Source organism: Ixodes scapularis, unplaced genomic scaffold (assembly GCF_016920785.2).
Source record: "Ixodes scapularis isolate PalLabHiFi unplaced genomic scaffold, ASM1692078v2 PGA_scaffold3__209_contigs__length_174095766, whole genome shotgun sequence".
In the NCBI taxonomy this organism is placed as follows: Eukaryota; Metazoa; Arthropoda; class Arachnida; order Ixodida; family Ixodidae; genus Ixodes; species Ixodes scapularis.
In genome coordinates, this window is record NW_024609868.1 from 12,903,781 (window position 1) to 12,930,858 (window position 27,078).

Here is a 27,078-nt window from a genome sequence, read left to right on the forward strand (position 1 = left end):
ATCAACGAAAATCATTACCCGTTTCTGGTCATAAAATCAAAATATCAGTTTCTGTGAGGCTGACAATTTTATGTGGGTATTTTATGGCTGCATCTGGAGCCCGAATATTTATATATGGTCTATGCAGGACACTATATCAACTTTCTAGATAAAAGCTCCTCTCACGTCGGGAGGCTCATAATATTCTCAATATCATAATCAGACACAATATTTCAATGGTCGTAGACAGTAGATCTATTGGGTTTAAGAGTATCCACATTTAAGCCCTTGATAAGACAAAAATGAGACAAAGGTACAAAATTAATACTATCGACAACGACGCACCATATACAGCGGCCAGCTGTAAAAATGTTTCGGCGCGGCCGATGGTGATGCCGATGGCATACCGAAAGGTGGATGAGGCGTACGCACTAAACGCACTAAACATGATGAAAATGAGTGAAACTGAGCTTCATTGCAATCGCTGTAAAGAAAATGCGTGCTTACTATTAACAAACCTAAATATTACGGCACGTAGCCATCATTAACGCGCGATTTCTATTTAAAATTTGCTTTTGCTTCTGAAGCGCGTCTGACTACGTTGGGCAGACGCTTCGGAAACGCAGACGCGAAGCGCTGCCCGGTAGCGCTGCGTGTGGTTCGACCAAGGAGGTTATATTTTAAGACTTCAGGAGTGGCGGTGGCGCTGCGGAGCTGACGCCAAAAACGTCGACCGCGGCCATCTTACTAAAGGTAGAAATTAGATTTTTTCTAAAGGTAGAAAACGAGTCTTAAGCGGCTTTTGAGTCCTCTGAAACAAATTAAAAAAAAAATCAGTTTGGTTTTTCTTTTAGTAGGCCGCCCCAAAAGCAAGGGTGCACTGCCACTGCCGCTTCGAGCGCCGTTTCGTTTCACCTTTAGTGAGATGGCAAAACTGGCTTCGCCCGGTCGCATGGGAGAGTGCAGAAGACCGCCACTCCAGAAGTCTTAATATAACCTCCTTGGGTTCGACCGGGCGCGCGCGTCTGGCTTAGCGCGCGAGCCAAGCCGAGACGCGCGTCTAGACGCCTGGAAACACGCGCCATGTGGGCTAGCCTTTAGGTTTGTGCGATGCTACCCAACAGTTTAACGTAGCAACTTAGCAACTTGGAACCCGCATGTGAACTGAAGCTCAACTATATACACATGTCATTAGAATGTCTCGGGTATCTTACGCTACAGTTAGACACACGAACACACACACATACACAGATATACGAATCCGTTAACAAATGCATCGTCAAACATAAAAAAACCACAGTAAAAAAAAGAAAAGCAAGCAATGAAAGCCTTGTTGACAAAGCAAAATTATGCATTAAGCATAAAAGGAAAAGGCGACTATACTCAACACAAATACTCAACATCGAGTCCAAATGTGAAGTGTCGCAACCCCAAGGCTGCATAGGTGTAACCGATGCTAAGAAAAAAAAACTATATATATATATATATATATATAAAAGAAAAATTATTAAAAAATAATAATAATAAAATAATAATGTTTATTGTGTGTTCCAGAACAGCCAGTGCCCTTTCTGTTGAAACCCGAGGATAGCATTGAGACAAAAAATTTAAACAAGAGTGGGCAATAAGGCGTAAAAATGCATAAAAAGCGACACGAAGAGAATAACGCACAATAAGGGAAGACAAACATTGATGCAGATAAATACACATCCAATCGGACTACAGAAGTACATTAAAAAAAACTGCCACAGAAACAACCGTGGCAAACAAAAGCAAAAAACAAAAATATCAAGAATCAAGAGCACCATCAACTGCGTCACTATAGCCTTAATGACGCGCGAAGACATGAAATGCTGTCGTTGAATATGTCTAGTTTATCGGCGACGTCATTGTACTTGAGTTGCATGAGGGTGACAGGGTTAACACATTTGCCGCAGGGGGATAAAATGCGCTACTAGACACACGGATGTAGTGTGGCACATGCGACGAAATAGGCGATGGAATCTCAAAAGAATCAATCTCACTCAAGCGATATAAAATCCCTAAAAACGATTTCTCAGAACTCCGACTACCCTTTCCTTATCTTGATCTATTAACGTGTCGTCGACATCATTTTCCTGATTATAATCTGTCCTAATAAAAGCTATTCTGAAATTCGTTTCAGGTTAAGTCCACACGCGGCCGACACTACAAGGTAATGGGACCAATCGAGCAGCGTCAAAAGTGCAAGTCACTAGGCCCTTCCCGTTTATGATTGCTTCAGCGATGATAGAGCACGTACAGAAAAATGACGAACAACATGATAGTGCGCTTTTGACAATGTCTCAGTTGTACCATTAGCTCGTAGCGTTGGCTGCGTCTACACTTAAAGTAAAACGAAGTAGTATTTATCAAACTATTCTTTTAGTGAGAAGACTGTCAGTGTGGGGGCGACCTGGTGGTAGCTGATCATGTCGTTCAACAGTTGCGACTGTGGTGACCGCGGTTAGGGCAGTCGCACTCACATGTCTGAATGATCACCGACATAGCTGGGACGCCTCATCTATCATTACTTGAACGTGACATCCGGGCCAGTGAGACTTTTAACCGTTTTATTTCTTACAAGATATGCCGTACCTATAAGCAACACGTGCGCTGGAAATGGTTTACTAATACATCCTCAAAACAGTTGCGGAATTCTCTGTACGCACGCGCTGTCTATACAAAACTTAATAGAGGGGGAAATGCCTTTTCGTTTCGCAAAGTCCTAGAATGAAAACAAGCCCGGTGGCATGAACGGTGTCTGTTGAAAGAGTAATGAGCTTCGATGAGATCAAAGCTTCCTACTCTTTATATTCCTGAACCCGTCACGCCATCTAGCCGTCTTCATAAGGATTAACGCGTACATTGGTGACCTTGTACGTTCGCGCAGAGGATTTCTTGTGAACCCTCGAGTTCACCCGCATCTCGTCTAAGTATAAATCTGACGGCCGCGCCTAGAGTCGTTGTGTAGTGATATCTGCATTATTTTCACCGATATGTATGCATCCTTGTCGGAAACATTCCGATTTATACCAATCTTATGACATTGATGCAAATTTTCCCTTAGAGCGTTTAGCACAGCATACGATTCCTATCCGAGAAATATGCGAATCAGAGCTGCCAATAAAAAGTATGGATGATGAACGTCGTCAAATTTTTTTTAAGATGACTTAATGATAATGTTTACTGGGGTCATTTCATTTGGCAGTCTAGTAGAACGTGTTCATATCATACGTACACAAATCAGTTCAAAGCGCGTATCCCTTAATGTTTGCCACCGTAATGTCCCAATGGTGGCGTAAGCACTATTCTCACTGACAGCAAGTGTGTTGAGAGTAAGCAAAGATGACGACGCCACTATAGGCTATATTATATTCATAAATGTAAACCAAAAACAAACCTCCAGAAAGAAAAAAACAAGAAAAAGCTAACATGACTGGAAAACTGCTAGAAAAATCTTGCTATCAACAAAACGGAATTCTTTTATCTTTAGAAAACTCCTAAAAACGCTAAATTTATCGGAAAACAGATAAGTTGGCAACACCACTAAGAAGGGTAGCTACTGGACCGAGAAAAAAACCGAACGTGCCTCGAGCGAATCGTTACTCGGTCGCGGTCGTTCGCCGAGCACTCGCTCCATGGGGTTAGGCTATACTTGAACTGGGAGGTGTATCGACGGCGTCGGCCTCTCCATAGTAGCTGGGTGTCGTGTGGCCCAATTCCGGCGCAGGGGCCTGGAGTGGCGCTGCCAATCACAGCGGGGTCAGGAGGCCATTCAGGCAGCGTTTAGCGAGGCTGGCTTGGGGTGCATTGGTGTGACTATTGAATCTTGTATTGCGTTTCGTGAGAAGCGGTACAATATTGCGTGACTGCTAGTTTTGCCGAAGAGACAAGCGACTCGCAACGATGACAAATATGGCGAAGAAAAAGACGGAGCGGTGGTGTTTCGTGCCGGGTTGCAACGTGGGTTACAACACATGCAAAGAGAAACATTCCTTGTTTCGGACGCCGAGCGATGCCTGTGTTCGCCGGACTGGATCGTCTGATTCCAAGGGGAAAAAAAAAAAACTGATTCAAAAAAAGAAAGAGGCTAAGAGGAATGTGTGACATGTCAGAGAAAACAAATTTCTGCAAATGGGATTTCTCTTCATTAAAAACAGCAGTTGTAGTTGCCCCATTTATTTTGCTAGTCTTGGTGTTTATTTTCATACGATTCATGCTCACTAGATGAAATCAATTCAGACATTTCCTTGTATATAAGCTTTGACTGAGAATGCAGAAGTTAAGAAAAGGCTCGCTTTCATTAATCCGTTACACAAAAAAGATGTCTTAACACGAAAACAAAACCTAGGTATATAAAGGTCTGCAAAATGTACAGCCGCCGAAAAAATATTTATAAGAGGTTTGACACTAAAGGGGAAAGGAAAGCACGGCATGTCATATTTACTCAAACTTCGCTTTCTTAATTACGCTATGTAAGATGAGATAGACAATTATTCTTCTGCAACCACAAAACGAGAAAATGAAAGACGTTTATAACACCCTGTAACGCCGAATTGGAGCGCAGCTCTAATTCGGCGATACTCTCTCAATACCCTCCTCCTCCTCTTCCCCCTCCCCCTCCTCCCCGCGCGGTGCATTATGGGACATTTCACATAATGCACCGCGCGGTTACGCCGACGGCAAACGACACCGCTCAAGGCGGAAACGGGCACCTAAGAGCTGTGCTCTAAAGTGAAAGAAGCGAGACTATCTAAGTAACTGACCGCTCCCAAACGGCATTAGCGTGTTGAATATAAGCTTCTGCCGCTCGCGCAAGTGGCGCTTTTTCATAGGGTTGTGACATAGGATGGAACTTATTCTTTCTCACAACCGAGTAGGCAAAAACAAATGAAGAATGCAACTATTATCACGCCAAAAAGAGCCTATCCGCTGCGACCGGTCGGCCTCTGTCAGCCGTCGGGTAACCGCGCTATATCCCCGAAGTGCTTGCACTTCGCGACACACTCACGGCAGCCGGACGGCACACCTCTCCGTTCTAGTATACCCTATTGGGGTTCAGCCTTTAGGCATGTAGATAATAGACAGATCTTACCGAACGTTCGGTGCATGCGTGAAGCAGCCATAACTTTAGTTCAGAGGGGATAGGCGGAAGTGCCCGCGAGACGTTTTGTGCTCTGGACCCAAAGAACCCCAGCGTTGTTGTGGCATGCGCAGAAAGACTAAAGTTCCCTTGATGCATTGCAGCTGCTGTGGTGTACTCAGACTGGCTGGTAAGGTCGGTCTAATGATGTTATGCGGTACCCTCATACCGGGAAGTAGGATGATTTCTGGTTCTACCTCCAAAGGAGCTTCACATAAAATGACCACCGCGGTGGACCTGAATCGTTAGGGGGTAGTGCATTGGTCACGGAGATGCGTTAGTCCTCGACGCTTCTCTTTAGTACCTCTCGTACTTTTTTTTTTACGCTAGGTATTACAGCGCAGCTCTTAGGCGCCCGTTTCCGGCTTGAGCGGCGTCGGCGTAACCGGGCGGTGCATGATGGGAAATGTCCCATCATGCACCGCGCGAGCCCCCCCCCCCTCCCCGAGGTCACGTGACTCCCCCGAGGTCACGTGACTTTCCTGAGGCCACGTGACTCCCCTGAGGTCACGTGACTCCCCTGAGGTCACGTGACCCCCTCCCCGAGGTCACGTGACCCCCGAATTACGTCATCGTCACTCATGACGTCACCGGCATCCGCATCGTCATCATCATCATCACTGATGTCACTGATGACGTCACCGGCATCCACGTCGTCATCGTCATCATCACTGATGACGTCATCATTGACGTCACTGATGACGTCACCGGCATCCGCATCGTCATCATCCCTGATGACGTCATCAGTGACGTCACTGATGACATCATCGGCATTGTTATCGTCACGTGACCAGGTCACGTGACCCCCCAAGGTCACGTGACCTTCCCTCAGTCAGTTGACCCCCCCCCCCCAGTACCCTTCCCCCTCCTCCCCAAGAGCTGCGCTCTAATTCGGCGTTACAGGGAGTTGTAAACGGCTTTCACTTTTTTTTTGTATAGTTTATGTTGTTAGCCGATAGACCTTTGTTAGGACACCTACATGTTTGTCTGTCACGGGTGGAAGACATCCTTTGTTGCACAGACTGTACCGGCCAGCGCGTGACGCCCTCGCGCGCTCAGTGTGTGACTTGTGGGGTAAAATGGAGTCTAAGCATTAGGCCAAGAATACGCGCTCGAGCTGACTCACACCGTTTTGCGCGTACTTCAAACGCCGTTAAGAAAAAAATAAATAAAACGTATGGGTGGAAAAGCGGTTGAGATGCCACCACTCAAGCAAGAGAGCATGTTTGTGAAGTTGTGAAGACACTCTAAATAAGGTCTATTAAGAGATTGGTCATCCGTGTCAGAAGTCTGTGTTGTTGACTTTCTCAGCTAATCTACGTCATTGTGTAAAAAGGGGGGAAGGGGGGAGGGGGGCTTAGCACTCGTTTTTGAGTTTCCAATTCAGCTATACGCGATTTTATTTTTTCATGTTAATGCACTACCCAAAATTAGGTACACATTCAGTTTTACACTGCACGTGGCACATTAATTAATTTTTATTCCTTGAGCCCTTAGTTTAGATTAGAGTGATATTCACAGATGAAGGTACTGGTAAATACTTTATTAGGGAGAATTCTTAACTTTCAGCGATGGTGGCCCCGTAATGTTAGAATCGCGCTCCCTGGCTCCTGGATGAACGGCTTCAGAATGAACGTGCTTGCTTATACATTCCTGACGTGGAAGTATGAGGTACGGCCCTTCTATCGCTCGTATTTTGCAAAACTATAATTACTTACGCGTCGAAGACCCAAGCTCGTGCGCTGTTTTACGACAATCATCCGTTTAACAGCTATTTTCTTCGAAACTAGCGCGCCCCCCATAGGCCGTGGAAGTTGCAAATACATTCCACTCTGCTCATTTGCGTTACACAGCCAAAACAGCGCGGCTACAGCACCATATCCTCCCCTTGCGGTATGGTCTGACTACGCATGCGCAGTCTGCGCCAAAGCGTTGCCGCAGTCGGCTTCCCTCCATCGCCTCGACAGGCCCGCACACACGCCCTTGGTTTGAAATTAAGCTTGAAGGCATTAGGGACTTTTAGCAAGCCGTTCGGCCTAGCGCACTACCGAAACCATTGAAGCATGCTTTTAAGCGCACGCCCGGGTGATTCTATGACCGCGGGGCGAGCGCTTAAAAGAATGATTCAAAGTCTCCTGTAGTGCGGTACGCGGAACACGGTAACTGTTGGCTAAATGTCATCTATTATCTTTTCGCCAGGCGCCGTGTGGTGTTCACGCAACGGTTGTAGAAGATGTGGAAGCAGACGACACGATAATATGGCAATGGGAAAAACTGTGCGCTACGTTACCGACTACAAGAATCGTGGTTTGCTGGGAACAGATCTGTCCGCAACTACGCTAAATTTAGCGGGAAAATCAACGACACGTGAACTCTACACCAATTCAATTCCCCGCTAAATTTAGGGGGGAATCAAATTGGTCTGGAGGTCACGTGACGTCAATTTTCCCGCTAAATCTAGCGCAGAGACTGAATTTCTTCATCGATGACTTGAAACCAAGTCATATGATGTCATTTTCCTTGCTAAATTTAGCAGGGAAACTGAATTGGAGAAGGAGGGGAGAGGGCGTGATGGGGGAGGACGAGGAGAGGGGGAAGCGAGGAGAAGAGGGTACAGAGGAGGAGGTGGGATACACCCTCCCCTTTTCTTACTCAAGAGCTGTGCTCTAATTTCGCATTACACAATTTGTAAACGTCTTTCTTCTTTTTTTTTCATTTGAGACAAAAGTGATTTCAAAAGCAATGAGTAATTTCATCGAAATGACTACCTGAACGTGATTCATTACGTTACTAAATTACCAGCCTAAAAAATAATTAATTACATTACTCATCACCACAAAACGTAATTTAATAGCTGTAATTTCATTACAGTAATGTCATTACTGCCATATCTGTTTCCAAGGAGCATGAACCGGAGCCTTTGCATAAAAAGCGTGTGTGCTCCGATAAATTTTACAAGACGGATTCTGTAACCTGTATAGTATTGTTTTTTTTAACCATAAAATATTTGTTGAATGCCAAACAAAGAGTTGTACGAGACGTAAAGCACATTTAATGATTTCCCAAAATTATCCAGTTTTTCTGTGGAAATGTATCATCGAAATATTACTGCAACAAAACTTTTAAGTTATAACTCGTTGGCAGTTATTGGTTATATTACTCATAGGAGCTTATCTATCAACATATATTTCAATTTAATGAGATCCAATGAGTTTTGACCACATTATTTCTACATAGAGCATGTAAAGCAAAGATTTATCTTATATAATTAAAAATATATTTCGTTTTAGCTTTTCATGTGAAACAAGCTGCGATGCATCGACCGAACCTTATGTGGTGCGTCCAGTGGACACCAGAGAACGACTAGTCAAGAGCTTTGAGCCGCACGTTCACGACAATAGAGGGTGCTCGCCACCACTCCGAAATCAAAGGGGAAAACCCAACGCTGCGGCGCATCCAGCTGTTGAACTACGCAAAACCTGTCTATGCCAATGCTATTGTACTTCCACGGAGTTTGACATGTTCCCCCAAGTAAAGTATTTGGTACTGGCACGCTAATGAGGCAATGAAATGCTGTTTCGAGAAGCTATACTTCGTGTCATCCTAAGATGGACTAAAGGCCAAACTCACGGGCCACCAGGTCGAATCACGTTACACGCTAAACTATGACATGCGTAACATTGATTAGCGGGTGGACAAATAATGCTCCGAATCAAAAATTGCTGTATCATTTCTATAGCTTTGGCACTGCAAAGACCCTGTATGTCGCGACTTTCTTTGCAATCCACAATTGATGAGTCACTGAGTGCTGTTCGATTTGAACCATTGTCCGCCCATCCTCATCACTGATCGGAGAAGCGGGCACCGATAGCTACATCGAAGCGAAATACCACGCAATTTCTAAGTGGCTCGCGCTTGGATCTGGAGGTTCGCAGCTTTTGCCTTTAGTCCATCGTAGGGTGAGACAAACTGTAAACAGAAAAGATAAAGCGACGTAGTGAATGATAAATCTTCCATTCATGTCTTTTTTCGACACTTCAGCTTGATGCGAAGCCCGTCGCGTGGTCGAAGCACCAGCTCCGCCGCCAGTTGGACTTTGTCCCGTTGATCCATAGAGTGGAGAGTAAAATTGCGGAGAATACGGGACACCAAAGTCTTCATCTCCATCATCGCGAACCTTTGACCTGAAATATGTAATATTTTACAGTTCAGAAGGAAACGCAACAGTAGTACATTCCACGTAACATGCTCGAATAGTAATTTAATTACTTCTTGAATTATTTGTAATAGTATCGCATCTTATTGACAGTGGGGCAATATTAAGATGCACAGAACTTGCCATACCCTTCACTTCTTAGGGTGTCTCTGATTAGCGGAGCGCAAGGTCGTCTGCTTCTTGAACACGGGTTGCGATGATGTCAGAACACCGAGCGCTTACTGGCTGACTGAAAAACAAATAGTGGGTAGACCTCAAGGCATGTAGCATTGAGGTATACCCGCTATCCTTTCAATCAAAGCCAATCAGAACCCGGCGTCGTTTTGATGTGTCCGCAACCCGTGCGCAAAAAGCAGCCGACTTGCTCTCGGCATAGCTCTAGTGAAAGTAGAGTGCCATCACTGACCGATGCAGTTTCTTGGGCCAGCCGAGAAAGGAACGTAAGCAAACGGGTGTCGGCCTGTGCAGTTCTCTGGTAAAAATCTTTCAGGAATAAATTCCTCCGGGTTCGGGAAGGCGTCCGGGTCTCGATGCAAGGAGTAGATGGACACCAAGCAAACCGTTCCCTTCGGCATTATGTACTTGTCTGTGGACACAAAAGGACCAGGCAGGCCATTTGTAACGCTCGCAAGTTAGTGCCCACAATAATGAACAGGTTTTGCCAAATGGTCGGCGTAGGCGTGACACCGCGGCTTGACAATGGGCCGTAGAAATCAGGCATCAGAGAATCCGCACGCGAAGAGACGCGAACAGGTTCCCTCACCGTGCAGAAAAACTGAAAGTTATCGAGAAGAACCGCGGCAGCGGCACGGCTTAGCTAAAACGTGCTGGCGAGTCCGGTCTACTGGAAAATCATGATTTTGCACCTAGCGCAACACTGACAAACAAACGCCGGTTTTTATAACGGCAGATTTTGTTATACGGCTGCTTCCTAGCAGATAGAGTTTGGAAAGGCAGACTTTTGTAACGCAGGAGCATCGCACGGAAATCCACGAGTATTAAAAAGCATTTGGGAAAGTGTTGAACTGCTCGATATCGAACCTGTATTTCTTCGGTGGTGAATCATGGGTGAATCCTATGTCGAACCAGCGGCCCCAACGGTCCACGTGGGAAAAGCTAGATGGAAATGTCGTCACCATAGACCTTTTGTTAAATCACCCAAGCACCAAGAAGCATGCTGCGGGTGTAGTTACACGCGGTACACGGTATGGCGTCTGCAGTAGTAACTGTTCTAAAGCAAAAGACTAAAACAAATTTGATCCGGCACGCGCGCTCGTCAACGCCTTATTTTGGTCATTCGAATATTTTATACGGAGGAGGCGAGCGCGTGCGGCGCGTTGACTTAGGTTCCAGCGTTTTCCTTGAAGCTTGAGTAATTCAGCAATAGGTCTATTAGGCAGCGAGCGCACTCGCACATAAAGTGGGAGAATGTGTAGGAGGCGAGAAAAAAAAAAACCGCGTGCTGTGAGTAAAAGGAGGAGACGCAAAATAGTCGGCGAAAAACAGGGGTGTGTGATCGCAAGAGACGTGCAATTCGCGTTCCCCGCTCGCTTGAGCGTTAGCATTTGGAGGGCATTCTTTCAAACAACTTGATGACAGGTAATGCCAAAACTATGTTTCAAAATACGTACCGAGCCCATCTTTTCAACAGTACAGCGTAGCGAGAAACCATACGTTCTGTGTTACTACTGATTTTCCTATGACGATGACGGAAATAAGCGAATTTCAACACAAAATGCATTTAAGTGTTGGAGTACCAAAGACGGTGTACAATTACGTCACCAAAATGTGCGACATAAATTTCGGAGTCATAGCTCGGTAAACAATACCGCGTAACTAAGCAAAAATATCCATACATTTTGAAGAAACGACGAAATTTAGAACGTCCCCCAAAGAGAATCGAACCCGTTAACCCAATTTGTTGAGCTTCACACTCTAGCTAAAGAGATACTTGCAAAGCACCTACGGTATGTTGATTTGTGTAAGCGAGCCAATATAATGTTATATATTTATAGTTTCAGGATTATGGCCATCTTAGTTATGCGTATAGTAACGGCGGCAATGTCAGCTAGAAATGTGTTTTGTAGGATAAACTTGATTATTGTTGCCCTCTTGCAAACCATGAGCTACAGTCAGCAGAACGACATATTGCGACACTGAAACGACATATATATTCCTTAAACTACCGAAGCAGTCTCGTTGACATACCATATTTCCAGTCTTGTTGCAGTAGGCGTGCAATCAACGGCACGGACGGAAACAGTCTTTGAGATTCCTTGGAGAGAAGACGATGCGCATGTTGACAAGTTAATACTAACATCAATTGAGACGCTCGAACTGCTTTGTATGAGTCTGTTTCCTATGTATACTAAAGTGCGAAGAATGTGGACAGTACAGGACAGGTCGCAATGAATGACAACTGACCGGCACCTAGTTCATTTCGTGCTCGACAATCTCATAGATATTATAAAATATTTTTTGAAGGCACAAATTACGAATACTTCAGGAGATGCAGGCATCTACGCCGTCTCATAAATTGATATCATATTTTAGTATCAGATGATAACAAACAAAGCGACGGAGTCTCCCGTCAAAGCTCATGAAACGATATTGTTGGCTTCCTGAATTCCAGGGGTTACGTACAATAAGAAACAGGAAATATCAGTGTGATAGCGGGAAAAATACCTAGAAACTCGAAAATAGGCTAAAGCGTGATCGAAAGAGGATCGACCTTTTGCCCACCCGTTTGCTTAACGCGACAACAAAATGTGACTTTAAGTTGATGCTTCTTACAAATCATGCCCTGCCTTTGGTAAGGTAGGTGATCATAACAGTTTCTTAACCATAAACAACTGAAGGGAATCTAAACAAATCTACGTTAAAGCAATATATCCAAGGGCTCTTCATAGTTAATCAATTTTCATTAAAATAATACTACATATTTCTGCGTGGTTGTGCATGAGAGTACATCCAATGCAACATTTGCATATTTTCGACTGTCGGTCAAGCAAAAACAAGCGCACCTTTAGCACGCATTCCAAGTATTTCATGCTTCGGATGTCGTTCATCGTTGCGTTTCGTTCTGTGTCTGTCCCGAAGATGTTCTCAAGCTCAGTCTGGATCCGCTCTTGAACGTGATGATGCAAGCCAATCATGTAAAGAGCCCAGCTAATCCCTACAGCCGTTGTATCGTGTCCCTGAAAACAAAAAGACAAACGCTAATTCTGAGGATATTCACCAAAACACAACACTGCAGATGACACTGGAGGGAGAGTATCCAAACCAATTTAAGTCTTTAACACTTGCTTCGATGAATAGTACTCATTTCCGGTTGATCTTTTAACGTACGATTGAAAAATGAATTTGTCATAAACAAAGTATAATATAAATAAAACATTAAGCGGCGGTGAGAGCGTGAGAAATGCCGCTTCACATCCATGTAAGCAAAGCGCACACTGGTGTGCCTTTGTTTACAAAAGATGACCGTACACAGAAAGATCACAAAGTAACAAGTATAAACCAGCATACGGTGTAGCACAGGTACCTCAAATGCAACAAGAAAACGCATTGAATTTATGTTAAGGAGAAAATGAAGAAGCGAATACCAACGAAAGAACAGGGGAAAAAAATATTTTTAGCCTTTCCATTTTGGTGAAGAAGGAAGACCAGCGAAGCTGTACTATGGTGGGAATGAAGTAATGGCCGGCCGCAAGTCGGCAAGCCAGAGGGGAAAGGCTCGAAAGGTTGCCGCCATCTATGAGCGATGGCGGCAAGCGGACAACCGGCAAACACAACACTTTGGACAGCTGCCGCCATCTATAAACAACGGCCGCAACCAGTTTTTTTTTTTTTTTTTTTTTTTTTTGTCGACATTTTTTTGCGGGGGCACGATCCTGTGGAACTTAGCCCTCCGCTGTAAAAAAAAAAAAAAAAACATTTTCAGGTTGCCAGACTCCCAGCCGCGGTTACTATAGACGTTTCCAGCGCTTATCGCACAAGCAAACGTGCTGAGTCACTGGGTTGTAAATGCATGCGGCGTCTGATATACCCCACAGCAGAGCAACAGCGCATGCTTAGAAGGCGTTCCACAGCCCAACAGCACGCAGAAGCAGTGTTGCAGAATAGTAGGAAATTTCTCACAAACATAACTCCAGGGGACAACGGGGAACTAAACTCGAACGTATGTAAAATAAGAGATATGTTTGGTTTTAAAAATGCATATTTTACATGCGTTCAAATTAAATTTATTTTTACCCCTTGGCATCAGGCTTTCCACACAAGGTTGGAAATTTCACACGAGTCGGCAACACTGCGCAGAAGGCGATTTTCGCAAAGGTCTATACTGCAAGCATTTTGGAGAGACTGCCATACCCTTCCAGTATAAACGGCTCTGTCTTTAGTGTATAGTCATGGATGGATTAAGAAACGGAGAACGTGGCTTATTACGTTATTGCTCAGTGCTCCAAGATTCGTTCTTCGGCGTTCGGCAAATGGCACCCTGTCACTGGCTGCGGTAATAAGGTGCTTTGGACTGGCCACGCCCCGCGTTGCGTAAATTTCCACTGACTGTAACGTTCCTGTCGTGACATCTGCCTAAAGGGACCGTGCGCGCCCCTTTGATTACGCGAGTCGGATGTGCGCACAGCCGAAAGGCTGTGCGCACATCCGCACCCCACACCTGTGCACCACCAATGAGCTTATCACTGGAGGCCCGGAACGCACATGAATTTTGGCCTATCCAAACATTTGAAAGCCCCGTCAAAGGAGACCCTCATTGCACTGAAATTACGATGTACGCTCAATAATTGTTGTCTAGGCAGGTGTTTATATATATATGTATAGAGAGAGAGAGAGAGAGAGAGAATAAAAAATGCGGTCACGATGAAGGTTTATGAAAATTCTGGGGTTGTGCGACTAAGCAAAAACGCCCCGATGCATACATGTAGATATACTCCGCGAAAGCTGTTAAGTTGTCGTGAATTGTTCAAATGATTTTCTCTTTGTGTACTGTGGGTTTCACAGCCTTTCTGATTTCCTTAGTTTTTTCGTGGTACGAAGCACTTTTTGAGCGTAGAGGCATAAAACGTAACCTCCTTCTGAAACCAATTTCAGAGAGGGGTCACCTTTTATGTTTCTACGCTCAAAACGTGCTTCGCAGCAAGAAAACATAACAAATGATAAGGTGGCACTAAGGAAATCAGAAAGGCTGTGAAACCCGCAGTAAACAAAAAGGATTGTTATTTGAACAATTCACGATTATTTTAACGCAGCCCTCGTGGAGTAGAAATAGAATATTGCTCTCAATGAAACATGACAATACGACTGAAGACCACACGTCTCAGCCAGATATATCGTGGTGCTTGCGTGACTTTTGATGGCAATTCACGGTGCTAAAACGGTAAACACATTTATTTATATACATTACTTTTCGCAAGCGTCTTCTATCGTAAAGGGTGTGTCTCGTTTCAGTAGATGAATAAATATGGTAATTCAACTCAATAACGACGTTCTTCTTTTTTTTTTAATTTGGCCTATATTATTTTTTTAGACTATGCCCGGCTTTTGTGACACTGCATTATGACCCGATGTAAAGCATGACGAGAGTAATTCCCTTTCCCACTTCTCCCCTCCCACCTGAACCTAGACGTGTACAGATTCCTCGTGCAACGTCAGAACGAAGATACTTAGGATCACGGAAAACCCTCCGCAGGGACCGTAGCCTATAATTTAAATTTGACCTTGAGTAAAGACCAGCCCCAACAAGCTACCCCGAATGGAGCGAGTAATAACTGAGAAACTTCTGTTTCACGTAATATATGTTGATTGACACGAGTGCTGTAGGGGAATCGGTGGCCGAGTGTGGTAATAAACAGTAGCTTGGAGCACGTGGAGCCAAAGCTCGCGCTGCACCCCTACTGGTTTCTGTCTGGATGAGCACTGTACCAGCCTACGGTCCTGTATCACCACTGCGGGATCTAGAAGACCCCAGGGAGGCGGTAGCACTACAGTGGTAAAATTCCTCCTCTACATCGGCATCACTATCATCGTCATCTTTGATGTCCACGGTAAGGCTGACTAACTTCAAGCTGTCTAAATAAACATACAGCACAATTTTCAGGGGTAGTACACTGCTTAATGAAGATGAAAACAAGACTCACCTCGAAGGTGAATGTGTCGACTTCTTCTCTGATGTCCTCCTCCGTGAAAGAAGGGTCTTTGAAGTGTTGGGAGAGCAGGAGATCCAAGAAGGCAGTCCGACTTTGTCCAGATAGATTGTGTCCAGTGCCGACCGTACCATTCTCTTGATGCTCCGTCATCATTTCGTGTTGTTTTAATAACGTTGCCTTCCTTTCCTTTATGACCTAATGTGATGCACAACGGAACTAGGTCAAATCGCCTCTTTTCGCGTGACTTCGATACGAGCATAAGATAAAGTATTTTTTTATCATTATTTTCTGGCACAATCTTACACGAAGAAATCTTTCTACTACGAATCGTCAACTTAACATTCTTATAAAAAAGAACTGGCGTTATTTAAACAAAACAAACATATAATCACGCAAGGTGGGAGCAACTGAATTTTGTAAAACACAATATCTAAGATGGCTACAAAAAAAAACCCGCTAAACTTCCAGAAAAAAAAAATATTTTTAAGCGCCTAGACACAATCTCACAAAATGAAGTTTCCATAAAAAAAAAAAAGAAGCAGTAGTCATCGGAATACTTACTTCAGTGGTTAATAAAGCTTGGATTTCGGTTTTGGCTGGTTGGTTGTACATTGATAGACGTGCTGCGCTGCGAAGTTCTACAGTACAAACGCGTGACCAAAAATTTAAAGGAAAGGGGTGAATTGCATTGAGATCAGGAGAAACACAACAAACACGAATGGGCGCCGACTAACAACTGTTTATTCTTTTCTTTTTTCACCTTTTCAGTGCATGGATTTCCCCATGCGTGAGTTTGGAAAAGAACGAAAGCTGTGAAATAATGATAAATGTCTTCATGATGATGTGTGCACTTTCGATTCTTGTGGTGTTTTTTCCTTTTCTCATAAACGTTCGGTTTTCGTGGTGTGAGAGGGGACCTTGAAGCTGGTGCTGGTTTTCACCTCGTTATGCTGTGTAGTGTCTCAGCAGTTCAATTTCCTTTTCGTTCAGTGCAATGGATGGATCACTGACACACGTGCCGTGCTTCCCTGATGCCATGTGGAAGGCTTCAGTGATTTCGCGCTTGTTGCTATTTTTCGATTCGTCCATGCCTAAATTAGAGACTCAGAGAACATAAATATGCATGCGGCAAATTGCAAGCACTTGGCCACTTAGCAGCGCATTGCGCAAGATGCAGCTGCGAACCGCTATGTGGAAATACATCACTCATGGAGAGATCGAAGAATAGAAATAAGCGCGAAATCATTGAAGCCTTCCACATGGCATCAGGGAAGCACGGCACGTGAGTCAGTGACCCATCCATTGCACAGGAGGAAAAGAAAATTGAACTCCTGAGACACTACACAGCATAACGAGGCGGACACCAGCACCAGCTTCAAAGTCCCCTCTCACACCACAAAAACCAAACGTTTCTGAGAAAAAGAAAAAAAACAAAAAAACATCGCAAAAATCGAAAGTTTACACATCTTCATGAAGACATTCATCATTATTTCATAGCTTTCGTTCTTTTCCTAACTCACGCATGGGCAAATTCATGCATTGAAAAGGTGAAAAAAGAAAAGAATAAACAGTTGTTAGTCTGCGCCCATTCGTGTTCGTTGTGTTTCTCCTCATCTCAATGCAATTCATCCTTTTCCTTTCAATTCTTGGTCACGCGTTTGTTCTGCAGAACTTCGCAGCGCAACACGTCTATCAGTTTACTTCAGGGGATACACGTGGAGTTTTGCTCGAATCGAAAACATGTTTTAAGTGCATAAGTAGAAGACGTATATGCCACAAAACAACCCCCTCCCCCCCCCCCCCCCAAAAAAAAATAATAATAAAAAAAGTTGAAGGAAGCGTCTCTGCATGGCCAAGTCAGTAGCATGCCAGGCTCGCAACCGAAAAATCGTAAATTCGAATCGAGCCTAAATTTTTTTTAATATCTTTAAGGCAAATTAATTACTTTACAAAGCGAAATGACTTGAAACATGTGGCGACCTTTGATCCGCATTACATGCCATGTTTTAATCACTTTCATTTTACGCGCGGCGTCACGTTCCATGTGAGCGTTGAGGGCTGTTTGAAATTCCTGCGCGAGATCACTTGGCTGTGACGTCATACGCGATCGACCAATCAAGTTTTTTCTCGTCACAACGCCACCGACGCCGACGCCGGCATTTTTGAGGCACAGACTCCTTAACGCTATCGCGTAAACAAAAGAATTCTTTTATTGCAATATTTACATCACAAAACTCGTTTTGAGTAGAAGCCATTTTGAGAACATGCCTCTATTTTGAGACGTCCACTCCAGATGTAGAATCATGCTGCGGAATCCCAGGAATCAGCCTGACGACGTGGATATTACACACGAGTTTTGTTTCTTGAAAAGTTTACTCGGGGATGTAGCGTGTCCTCTCAGGGCATGCAAATTGTTTTTGGGAGTTCAGTGTCCCGCTCCCAGGACATTAGACATTTGGAAGGCGAGCGCATCTTAATTTTTTCCTAATTCCCCTTACAGGGAATGACTCCAAAGTGAGGATAAAAATGTCGAAGAAAAGGGGCACACCATTCGGTTTTTAATTGTCTCTGATAACACGCAACAGGTCAAGACATCTGACAACGAGAGCGACGTTGGACAAGTAGCCACTGCCTACTTGAAAGCGCAGTGTAGGAAGTGCGAGTATAGGAACAGGCGACGTTAAGAAATCTTATGCCTCAAGCGAAGGTAAAACGAAAACAAATTGTCTCAAAAAAAAAGGAAGTGGGAAGCTGGGTAGATGGGTAGCGCCATTAGACCAGTGTTGCGCAGACGTGCGAGTGATGCCTCCGGTGTTTGTAACGCCACTGCACACCTGCTGATGTTTACGCTAAGCAGCGCAAGACTGAAATAACCCAGCATCATGGTGTTGGGTGATTTCAGGGAAGATTAAAGGGCTGGTAAACGGGAGACATTTTTAAATCCCTTTATATTTGTAGGTGTCACCGCCCAATTTACGGTATAAAAAATTCCAAAATTTTTTCGCATAAAAAAACATCTTTGGACACAAAAAGCCGTAAACCATGAACAGGGTTACTCGAATTTACGGGCACCGACGGTGTGGTCAACATGGCACATTCAGCGATTGTCCGCGAACTTCCACTAATGTTTTATTCTATCGGTATCTATTCCCATGCCGCTAATATGATTGATGAAAGAAATATACAACCCTTCTGCGCGGAGCCAATTTTTTTTTTTTAGTCTACACGAAGCATTTTAGCGTAATGTAAACATTTCTCGATGAGCAGTGGTGTTACAAACGCCAGAAGCATTCCTCGAGCAGCAGTGCGACATCAGTCCAATGACGCTACCTAGCTAGCTTTCCCAATTATTTGCTTTTTTTTTAACAAATCTTGTTTTTGTTTTGCCATCGGTCGAGGCGTAAGATTCCCTAGCGTCGTCCGTTCCTTTATTTTGTTTTAGCTTACTCTAGACCATAGAGGGCGCTACGAGCCATACAAGCTGGCAATCCAATGCCGTGTGACCCTCACGTGATTTTCGAGATTGGCGCAGTGACGCGTCGTCCATCGATACGCTGATTTGATTGAGATAGCCAGTAACGTCCACTACCGTACATAATAATTCGAAACGGAGGATGCTGATGTTGACAGAATTTAATCGAACTATTGTCAGCAGACTACCCACATTAGAGAAGTACCCTTGGATGGTACCACAGGGCAGTGCTATCAACGAAGTACAACCCCCGAAGGACCGAACGTGCCGCAAAGTTCAGATTCGATATGTAATATCAGCCACATCAATAAAAAAAAAAAAGCCCACTTTTTTTTTCTTTTTTTTTTTAATGGTGCCTGGGAAATAATGCAGCAAAGTATGGCCACTGTGGACGCGCTGCTCGGTTCGTGGTTGAGACAGAAACTCCCGGTTATTGACTGTAACATAAACCTAACTAAACGATTTTTTTTCTAAATTAAAACTATAATGCGGCATGTTTTTTGCAGACTTTAATTTACCCGTTCTTGAAAGTTCATAAAAATTAAAAAAAAAAGATATCTAAGATTTTTTTTTTAAATGTTGCCAAACTAATATTGCACAATTTTGACCTTTTTGATATAAAAAAAAGATCCAAATGCATTGCAAAAAAAATCACTAAAAATCGAGCGATATTTTTTTCAAGTGATCAAAGCATAAACATTCTGCACAAAACGTTTGAGCTTAAAAACTTTAACTTATGATGTGAAAATCGTCGAAAAGTGCCTAAATATGAAAGAGTTACGCAAGAGGTCAAGTTTGTTGTTTCATTTTACTTTAAATATAAGCTGATATAAAATAAATTATTTTAGTTCCAGTAGACCAGTTGGCGTGCTTTATAAGTAACTATATTTACATCTCAGGCGCGATTTCTTCTTAGGAAAACAATAAAGGATTTTGCAAAGGTAACGTCCGTTCTTTCCTGCGGACATGTTTTTGTAACTCATAAAACTGTAGTTGAAAAAAAAAATAGGCCTGCCACCCCTATGACCGTTCTTATCTGAACACTCCCCTCATAGGATGATTCCTTGAAGGATAAATTGCACTCTACAGGAATCTTTTGCAAACATGGGAATAAAAAAAATCGCACCTTTCGGGTGAAAGAGTGGAGAATGTCGAGGCACACTTTGAACTCCGCCGCCTCCAAGGTGAGGTTGTAAATGATGTCCGGCCACAACCAAGGCTTTGCAGCCCGTGACAGAAACAATTCGCCGAGCCTGAAACAGGAAGTGGAATGTAATGCTACCAATCATAAAATGATTACTTTCCTAGGTGTTTTCTTGTAGTGTTTTCAGCTGATGTAGAATTTTGTTATAGTTTGCATCGAATCAAAACATTATTATTGGCCCTTAAATCGAAGCGGGAAAGCAGGCCTAATCGTAGTCAGCAATGGAAGATTGTGCCTGGGCAGGGTTATGGTGAACAGCAATGCCACCCTCAACCTCTGACTCAACCTGAAGACCGGCGTTGTGCCACATTTCGTTTAGACAAAACGCTTTGTCCTTTTGTTCTTCCGTCGGCGGCCCAACATGGGGGCATGCCTGGGGAAGAGGGTGCAAAAGGCGTACGGCAGGTGCAAAGTTTTTTTTTTTTTTTTTTTTAAGAATAGGACAAAGTTTTTTGAGGATTGTCAGACGATTCTGAAAAAAGAAACTCGACCAAGGAAGCGCTGTCTATAAAAAAAAAAAAAAGAGTTTCTGAACTTCCCAAATAATCTTTCGCGTCTCAAAAGTTCTCCTGCAGACAATAAAACCGTGACACTACGATGCCTTGAGCGCGTCTTTGGCTGTTGTGTCTAACGTCCTATCTCGTCCACGTATTCAAAATAATCCAGATTTCGCAACAAATTACGTCTCAAGAGCCGGTGTGCCATGTCAGATGTCGCGGTCCTGGCAGTTGGTGGTGAAAAGGCTGGCGAAAAAGGCGAGCGAACGCAACGGTCGCTATCACAGTGGCATCTCCTCTCTTTTCTGCTTTGATTCCCGCCAACTGGCTTGCTGCAGAGCGACTTGCAGCAGAACAGGTGTGCGCCGCATCCACCTATGATGCTGCAACCGCCAGCAGGATCGCGATAGCATGACACTTTCATGACGTCATAAGGTGGATTTCAAGGACCGCTTTTGGGGATTCGGTAAACAGACTGGTCGGATACGCGCTTCAAGTATCACAGTAACTCCTACTCAGCTATAACTCGATGAAGAGCCTGATCTTTATTCACATGGTTATAGAAACAGAGGACAGAATTTTTTCTTTCAGTATACCATGTTTCGAGTTTAGCGCTTAGTGCTCAGGGAAAGACGTAGTTCCTCACAATCACGGTGTTTACAAATAATACAAGATGTTAAAGGTATCACTCCTTGTCGTATCCACCTCGTCGTATTCAGAAGACTGGCTTCGCCAACATAACATATGACCTCAAGCAACGTTACCTAGTATTTTGAAGAATTATTGTCGCGCCAGACATAACAACGCATAGGAAAGCTCCAGCTTGTAATCAGAATTCCTAAAAGTAGCAATACAATCACAAATAAACTTTCCTTTTTGTGATTTTAACTGTCGTAAAATCATCGCCCCTTAAGCAGTCGTGGAAAGTGAAAGGTTTAGCCTAGACTTATCTACCACCTACATGCATAGATGCCTTATAAAATCAATAAAATATAATTCATGCCTTCACTGGGATGCAAAGCACTATTTGAGAAAATTTCAACGATCAAAAACAAAGTTTGTTACGAAATCATGCTTCGAAGTAAATCAGCAGAGAAATACGTAATATGAAATCATGAAGGAGGCTGAATTAGTTCTCTCGATTGTCCAATAATGAAAAAAAAAAATGAAATGTGTGAGCATAGTTAAGAAATTAGGACAACGCGGGACATTACAGTGCATTGAACGCGTGATATACGCTGTACAACAGCCTTGAATGAAGGATCGTGCCAGGCTGTTGCACATACATCTACAAACAAAGCTAAAACAAAACTTCGCCGGTTTCCTGATATCTACAAAGCGTCAGGAGCTAGAATAGAAATCCTGAACATGCCAGAAGTCCCGCGATAAAGGACTAAACCAAAAATAATAGTGCCCGAGTAAGAACAGGCATTTAATATTTGCGCATCTCTACGTCTAGTTTTCGCTGTTTCAAACGTTTAGTTTACGTTTTCCGAGAGATAATTATGCCTGCATTAGTTATTCCTTCGGTCATTTCTGTTCTGGCTTGACAGCTCATTTTGAATGGTTCTCCGTTGCCACGGAAAGATTAGAATACACACGTCTCTGCTAGCCCATTAAGTTCAACGGATAATTATCATCTAGAGACCGTTTCGACCGCTCACATTGTTTAGATGTATTTATCTTACATATCTTGACATGACCTTGTGCTTTTACATCTTACCTTATCTACTGGATGCGACGGGTTGACTCCCCTTACCTTTTGACCGCTAAAACGTACTTGGAATCACTGCAACGAAGAGCGTTTATTTTTGTTCCCATGGCTGTCTCTACAAGATTCAAAGAAGTTTATGTTATTAATTATAAATTGAAAATCAAAACGTCGTGAATTTTTATTCACTTCTTTCTGTGTAGAAAGTTTTCGGCCGAACGCAACTCCTACCTGATTAGCTATTTTTTCATGTAAGTTGAAAGCCTGTGGATCATGATGCTAACCATAAATTGATAAAAGAGCCTCATTGGGATTTATTAGTGAAGCGAGATCAGATTAAATTTAACGGAATCTTATATTCATTTTACATCCCAAAACGTTTCCTCGAGTTTTGCAGTCATCCCCAGACCCTTCCGCGAACTATTCATGGCATAAAATTTGATTACCAACAGCTGTAAAGAATTATCAGTACTGACATTTTAATGGGTTTTCTTTGTCCCGGTGTTACTTCTAACAAAACCCCGTTACAAAGAGAAGCATCTATTTTCTAAAGTCTTTTTCTCTATCTCGCAAATAAATAATTGCTATTCGCAGTTGGCACTTTTAGTTAGGCATCTACTTTCCATCTCATTGCAGCTTATCGTAATGTCTACTCTCACATTATGTCGTGAGGGAGAAGTCATGCGCCGAACAAAGCATCAAAGTTTATTTAAGTTGATTGTTCTGGCAATCGCTTTCAATTTCTGGAATGTTGTTGTTGTTTTGTTTTTTTCGGACTCAGTGATATCCCCTGCACAATTATAGCGCTGATTTTCATTTGGCCTAGATTATGATTATTACACAAATCTAATGTCTCGGCATCTCTTAAAATAAAAAAAAATTAAACCACTCCGAAACCTCTTACTATCGAAAATGATATATCACATACCACAAATGACGTCCAGTGTGCAGCGTGCAACAAGAGGCGCAATGTCAATGACTTCCTCCTTTTCAGCGATTTCGCTGAGGACATCTTGGAAAATCACAGAGTGCTCGTTGATTACTGGCAATAAGTCTTCCAGGATTCTAAAGTGGAACGCCGGCGTCAGCATCTTCCGTCTGACCCTCCACTTGCTTCCTGAGCTGCCGGAGCAAAACTGTTTGTGAGGCGACAACCGAGTGAAATAAGGTCGCTTGAACAAACAAAACAGCCAATATACTATAGTTCTTGTACTAATATGCATTCATCCCTTGCAGTACAGGAAAAGTTGAATTAAATTACAGTTCGAGATGCAAACCTGACCTTAGCATATAATTCTCACGGAATCAAGAACTGAAAAATAAAGCTTGCTCTGTATATGAGTTTTTTCGTGTCTGAGGCAGGCTGCTGTGCTCTCCTCCCTCTGGTGTCCTCATGAAATGTTCTAAGAAAAATTTGCACTATCCACATGAACAACAATACTATTTCCTTAGTAGAAAGGTGTGTCGCGCGCAGATGTGACCCGACCTTATTATGAAACAGTGTCTGCTTGTGTTATATTTGTTATTTTGCCCTTGGTTGTATGCGAAGTAAAAAGCACAAAGGTACTATACTTTGTAAATTGCTGCATAAACTTTAAAAAAATGCTCATAATATTCGCTCAATTCCAAAAATAAGATACTTGAACAGGTAATATTTGGAATATTCTTCACAAAAGATCAAAACTGATATGAAGGGGCACATTTTTCTTGTTTGCGTGTTGCTCTCATTTCTAAAACCAGCATAAAACAAAAAAAAATGTTAAATGAATACAATCAAGACGTCATGTTTAATATATGAAACTTGTTTTTAAATTTTCATCCGCTCTTCTTTGGCGAAAAAAGAGCCACTAACGGTGACGGATGTGAACAATGGAATTTTTCTGTTTCAACTTTTCTGATAATGAAACTAATTATGTTATAATTATGCAAAATAGGTACCTCGTCAAGAGGCCAGTTCCAAGCCATGGATTCAGCAGTCGATATTCTGCTGATTTGTTAACCATGGTAGAGTTGTTCAGAACAGCCTGCGGAAGAGCCATGATTCAACATTAAAAAAAAACTTTCCAAACATATAAGCGCTAAAGCAATTAGCGAAAACGGCTATCTTATTGGAAATCAAAATATAAAGCAACATAAATAACAAAAAAAAGCGCGAGGATGTCTTATAATCTCACCTCTGCAGCTTCAGCCTTGTGAATGATGACGTAAGGAGCGTCCCCCATGTACGTCCTGAAGAATGGATGCCTCCTCATTCTCCATGAACCTGCTACGATATACTCAAAGAACACTAGAAGAGACAAAACAAAGAGATGTTAATTAAAAGAGATGTCATTTTAAACAAAAAGTTTACTGCCAGCTGAATAAGAAAAATAAAGCGCTCAAAGTGCACTGTAAAATGAACCTAATCATCCTTTCACTCATGCTGGTCGATCAAAGTCGGCAACATAACGGAACATCTCTTTCGTACCTGCATGGCAAAATGCCGGTCGTGGTTTAACATTTTCACGCTTTGCTAGTCTATGATTGGTTCATCAGCATCCTTATCGGATGATGCTGCAATCCTATTGGCTGTCGAACGTTAATAAGAAGCTCGGGAATCGTGGCCACGTCTTATGTTTCTTAAGCTGTCCATGAGTAGTGCCTAAGGAAACAAATCGAAAAAAAAAACTTACAGGTTGCAATATGGAACGGACTTTTACTGGATTCACACTGCCTCCAAAAACTAAGTAAGTTTGCCAACAATAGATAAAAAAATGTAGGATATTTTGTGTGTGTGTGTGTCAGATGTGGGAATTTCTCTATTAAGGGCGTCACTTAATCGCACTGAAAAAAAAGAACACAACTTGCGTAGATCAATAGCTGAATGCCAACTTGGAGTTTTATTCAAGTGTATAACGCACACTACAGCACTCCTTGGTTCAAAGGGACAAACTTGCCTGCTTTTCCCCACTATAATTAAATTATAAATCATATTTTACATGTATAATGAACCAGCACTCCACAAAACCCGTCTCAACTTCTTGTCCCTTAAATTATTTTCGGGCTAAGAACACTGAGAAGGACAGTCAGAACGTTTTGTAAAAATGTGGGTTTTGATGAAGAAACACAATAAGGCTGGTCGACAAAAACAAAGTACTCATTGACGAAAAAAAAATCCGTCGAAAGAAGTGAGCCTGCTTCAGGAGACGAACCTCCCTAGAGGTCTCGGATATGTAGTAAGAAGCCTAAGTAGGCTTGATCACCCTACCCTCCAAAAAGCAGAATGGAGGCAAGCTACGAGAACTTCTGGGATTCGGCATGAAAATATGTTGTTTCTAGAGCACCTTTGAAACCATTTTCGTGTTCTTTTAACCGAATGTATCGTTCGTAATTCCAAGTTCCGACTTGCTTTAAAATCGTTATCAAAGCAAGCTAATTCTTTTGTGGCAGCTAAAAATTGCTCCCTGTCACCTAAGTGTAAGCAAACGGCTGCGGAGGAAATTTGTGAAAAAAAATTGGTATTACGAAAAACTGTTTTCAACTGCCCAAGCGTTTTTGTTTTTTTTTTTGCTTTTGTTATATGTTGAAAGGATACACATGAGTTAAATTACACAATATTGAGCTTTCGGATAACAGATCACTGCGAGCTCAATTGTTACTCATTGAAATAGTGGACCAAATAAGTTTGAATAGTTTACTTCACGCACCCAGTGTATTCGCAAAGCTCGTATCCGTTCCTTCAATTGCGTTCCGAGAATCGCTACGCATCTTAAAATGGACATCTGCCATAAAACATTCGCGCTGCTGGAGTCGAAAATTCATAACAGAACATATGACTGGCAAGTCCATTGAGGAGCGCAAAAGTTATACTTCACTATTTAAAAGTTACGGCTGCAACAGACAAATAACGGAAATCTTCAAAGGTTTCAGTGTTTTTTTTTTTTTTTTTTTTTTTTTAATTCAGTTAGCACAATGTTTTGTTGATGACAAGGAAGAGTTTTTGAGAGTTTTGTAAACGGCTATATTTTTGCCCGGGAAAACGAACAGAGGCTAGTACTATTATAGAACAAAAATGTATGTACTCACAGACGTTGTAGTCAATAGAGTCATTTTTCGATCTCCTTTTGAGGTGAATATGGGTCAACACGGTCCGCACGAAAGGCCAGTCATCTTCGGTCCCAGGGACATTTCCGAAGTGCCTATGTATCCGTTTCCAGCGCAAGTACAAAACAACAGCCCCAATAGTGATCAATGCACTGATAACGAATGTCAAAAATGTTACAGTCTTGAAAACAAACCACATCCACAAATGATGTTCGAGACTCCCGTCGAGGGCCATCAGAAACCGAATGACGCGGTCGAAATCAAACCTGGCCATAGTCTTGAAACGGTTTATATAGGCAAGGAGCGAGCACTTCATCAAAACGAATCCTAAAATAAACTGGTTATCCTACCTTAACTACTCTATCATGTGGCCTTTAAAAGCACGCCAAGGTCTACATGCGTTACGTGGGGGGAGAGGGGAAAACGCGCACAACTGAACCTTGGTCACCGCTGTCTTTTCTTTCCACGACGCCACATACATCTTGGAGAAGGGTGATGGCTCTCTGTCTTGTGCATGCGATTCGGGATCCGGCCGCAAGTATGAGCGATTACGATCTGCCGCTCTTGTTTTTCTACTGATCTGCA

The 27,078-nt window shown here is 42.9% G+C and overlaps 1 protein-coding gene across 1 annotated transcript; it reads right to left on the reverse strand.

Annotated features, from left to right (window-relative positions):
• Positions 1 to 9,160: 9,160 nt before the first annotated feature.
• LOC120841229 (cytochrome P450 4c3) lies at positions 9,161 to 26,767 on the reverse strand. Its single transcript, XM_040212083.2, has 12 exons — positions 26,760 to 26,767; positions 26,476 to 26,645; positions 24,585 to 24,697; positions 24,349 to 24,434; positions 23,339 to 23,532; positions 22,459 to 22,528; positions 20,125 to 20,251; positions 15,518 to 15,721; positions 12,383 to 12,556; positions 11,568 to 11,634; positions 9,766 to 9,945; positions 9,161 to 9,327 (listed from the first exon to the last, which is right to left on the reverse strand). The coding sequence occupies exons 1-12, from the start codon at positions 26,765 to 26,767 to the stop codon at positions 9,161 to 9,163; spliced, it is 1,560 nt and encodes a 519-aa protein (XP_040068017.2).
• Positions 26,768 to 27,078: the final 311 nt, after the last annotated feature.

Coding starts and splice junctions, on each gene's coding strand:
- LOC120841229 (XM_040212083.2), bottom strand. Junction 11,635..12,382: donor ACTTGGAATGCGTGCTAAAG/GTGCGCTTGTTT, acceptor CTTCTCTCCAAG/GAATCTCAAAGACTGTTTCC. Junction 9,328..9,765: donor TGGCCCAAGAAACTGCATCG/GTCAGTGATGGC, acceptor TACATATTTCAG/GTCAAAGGTTCGCGATGATG.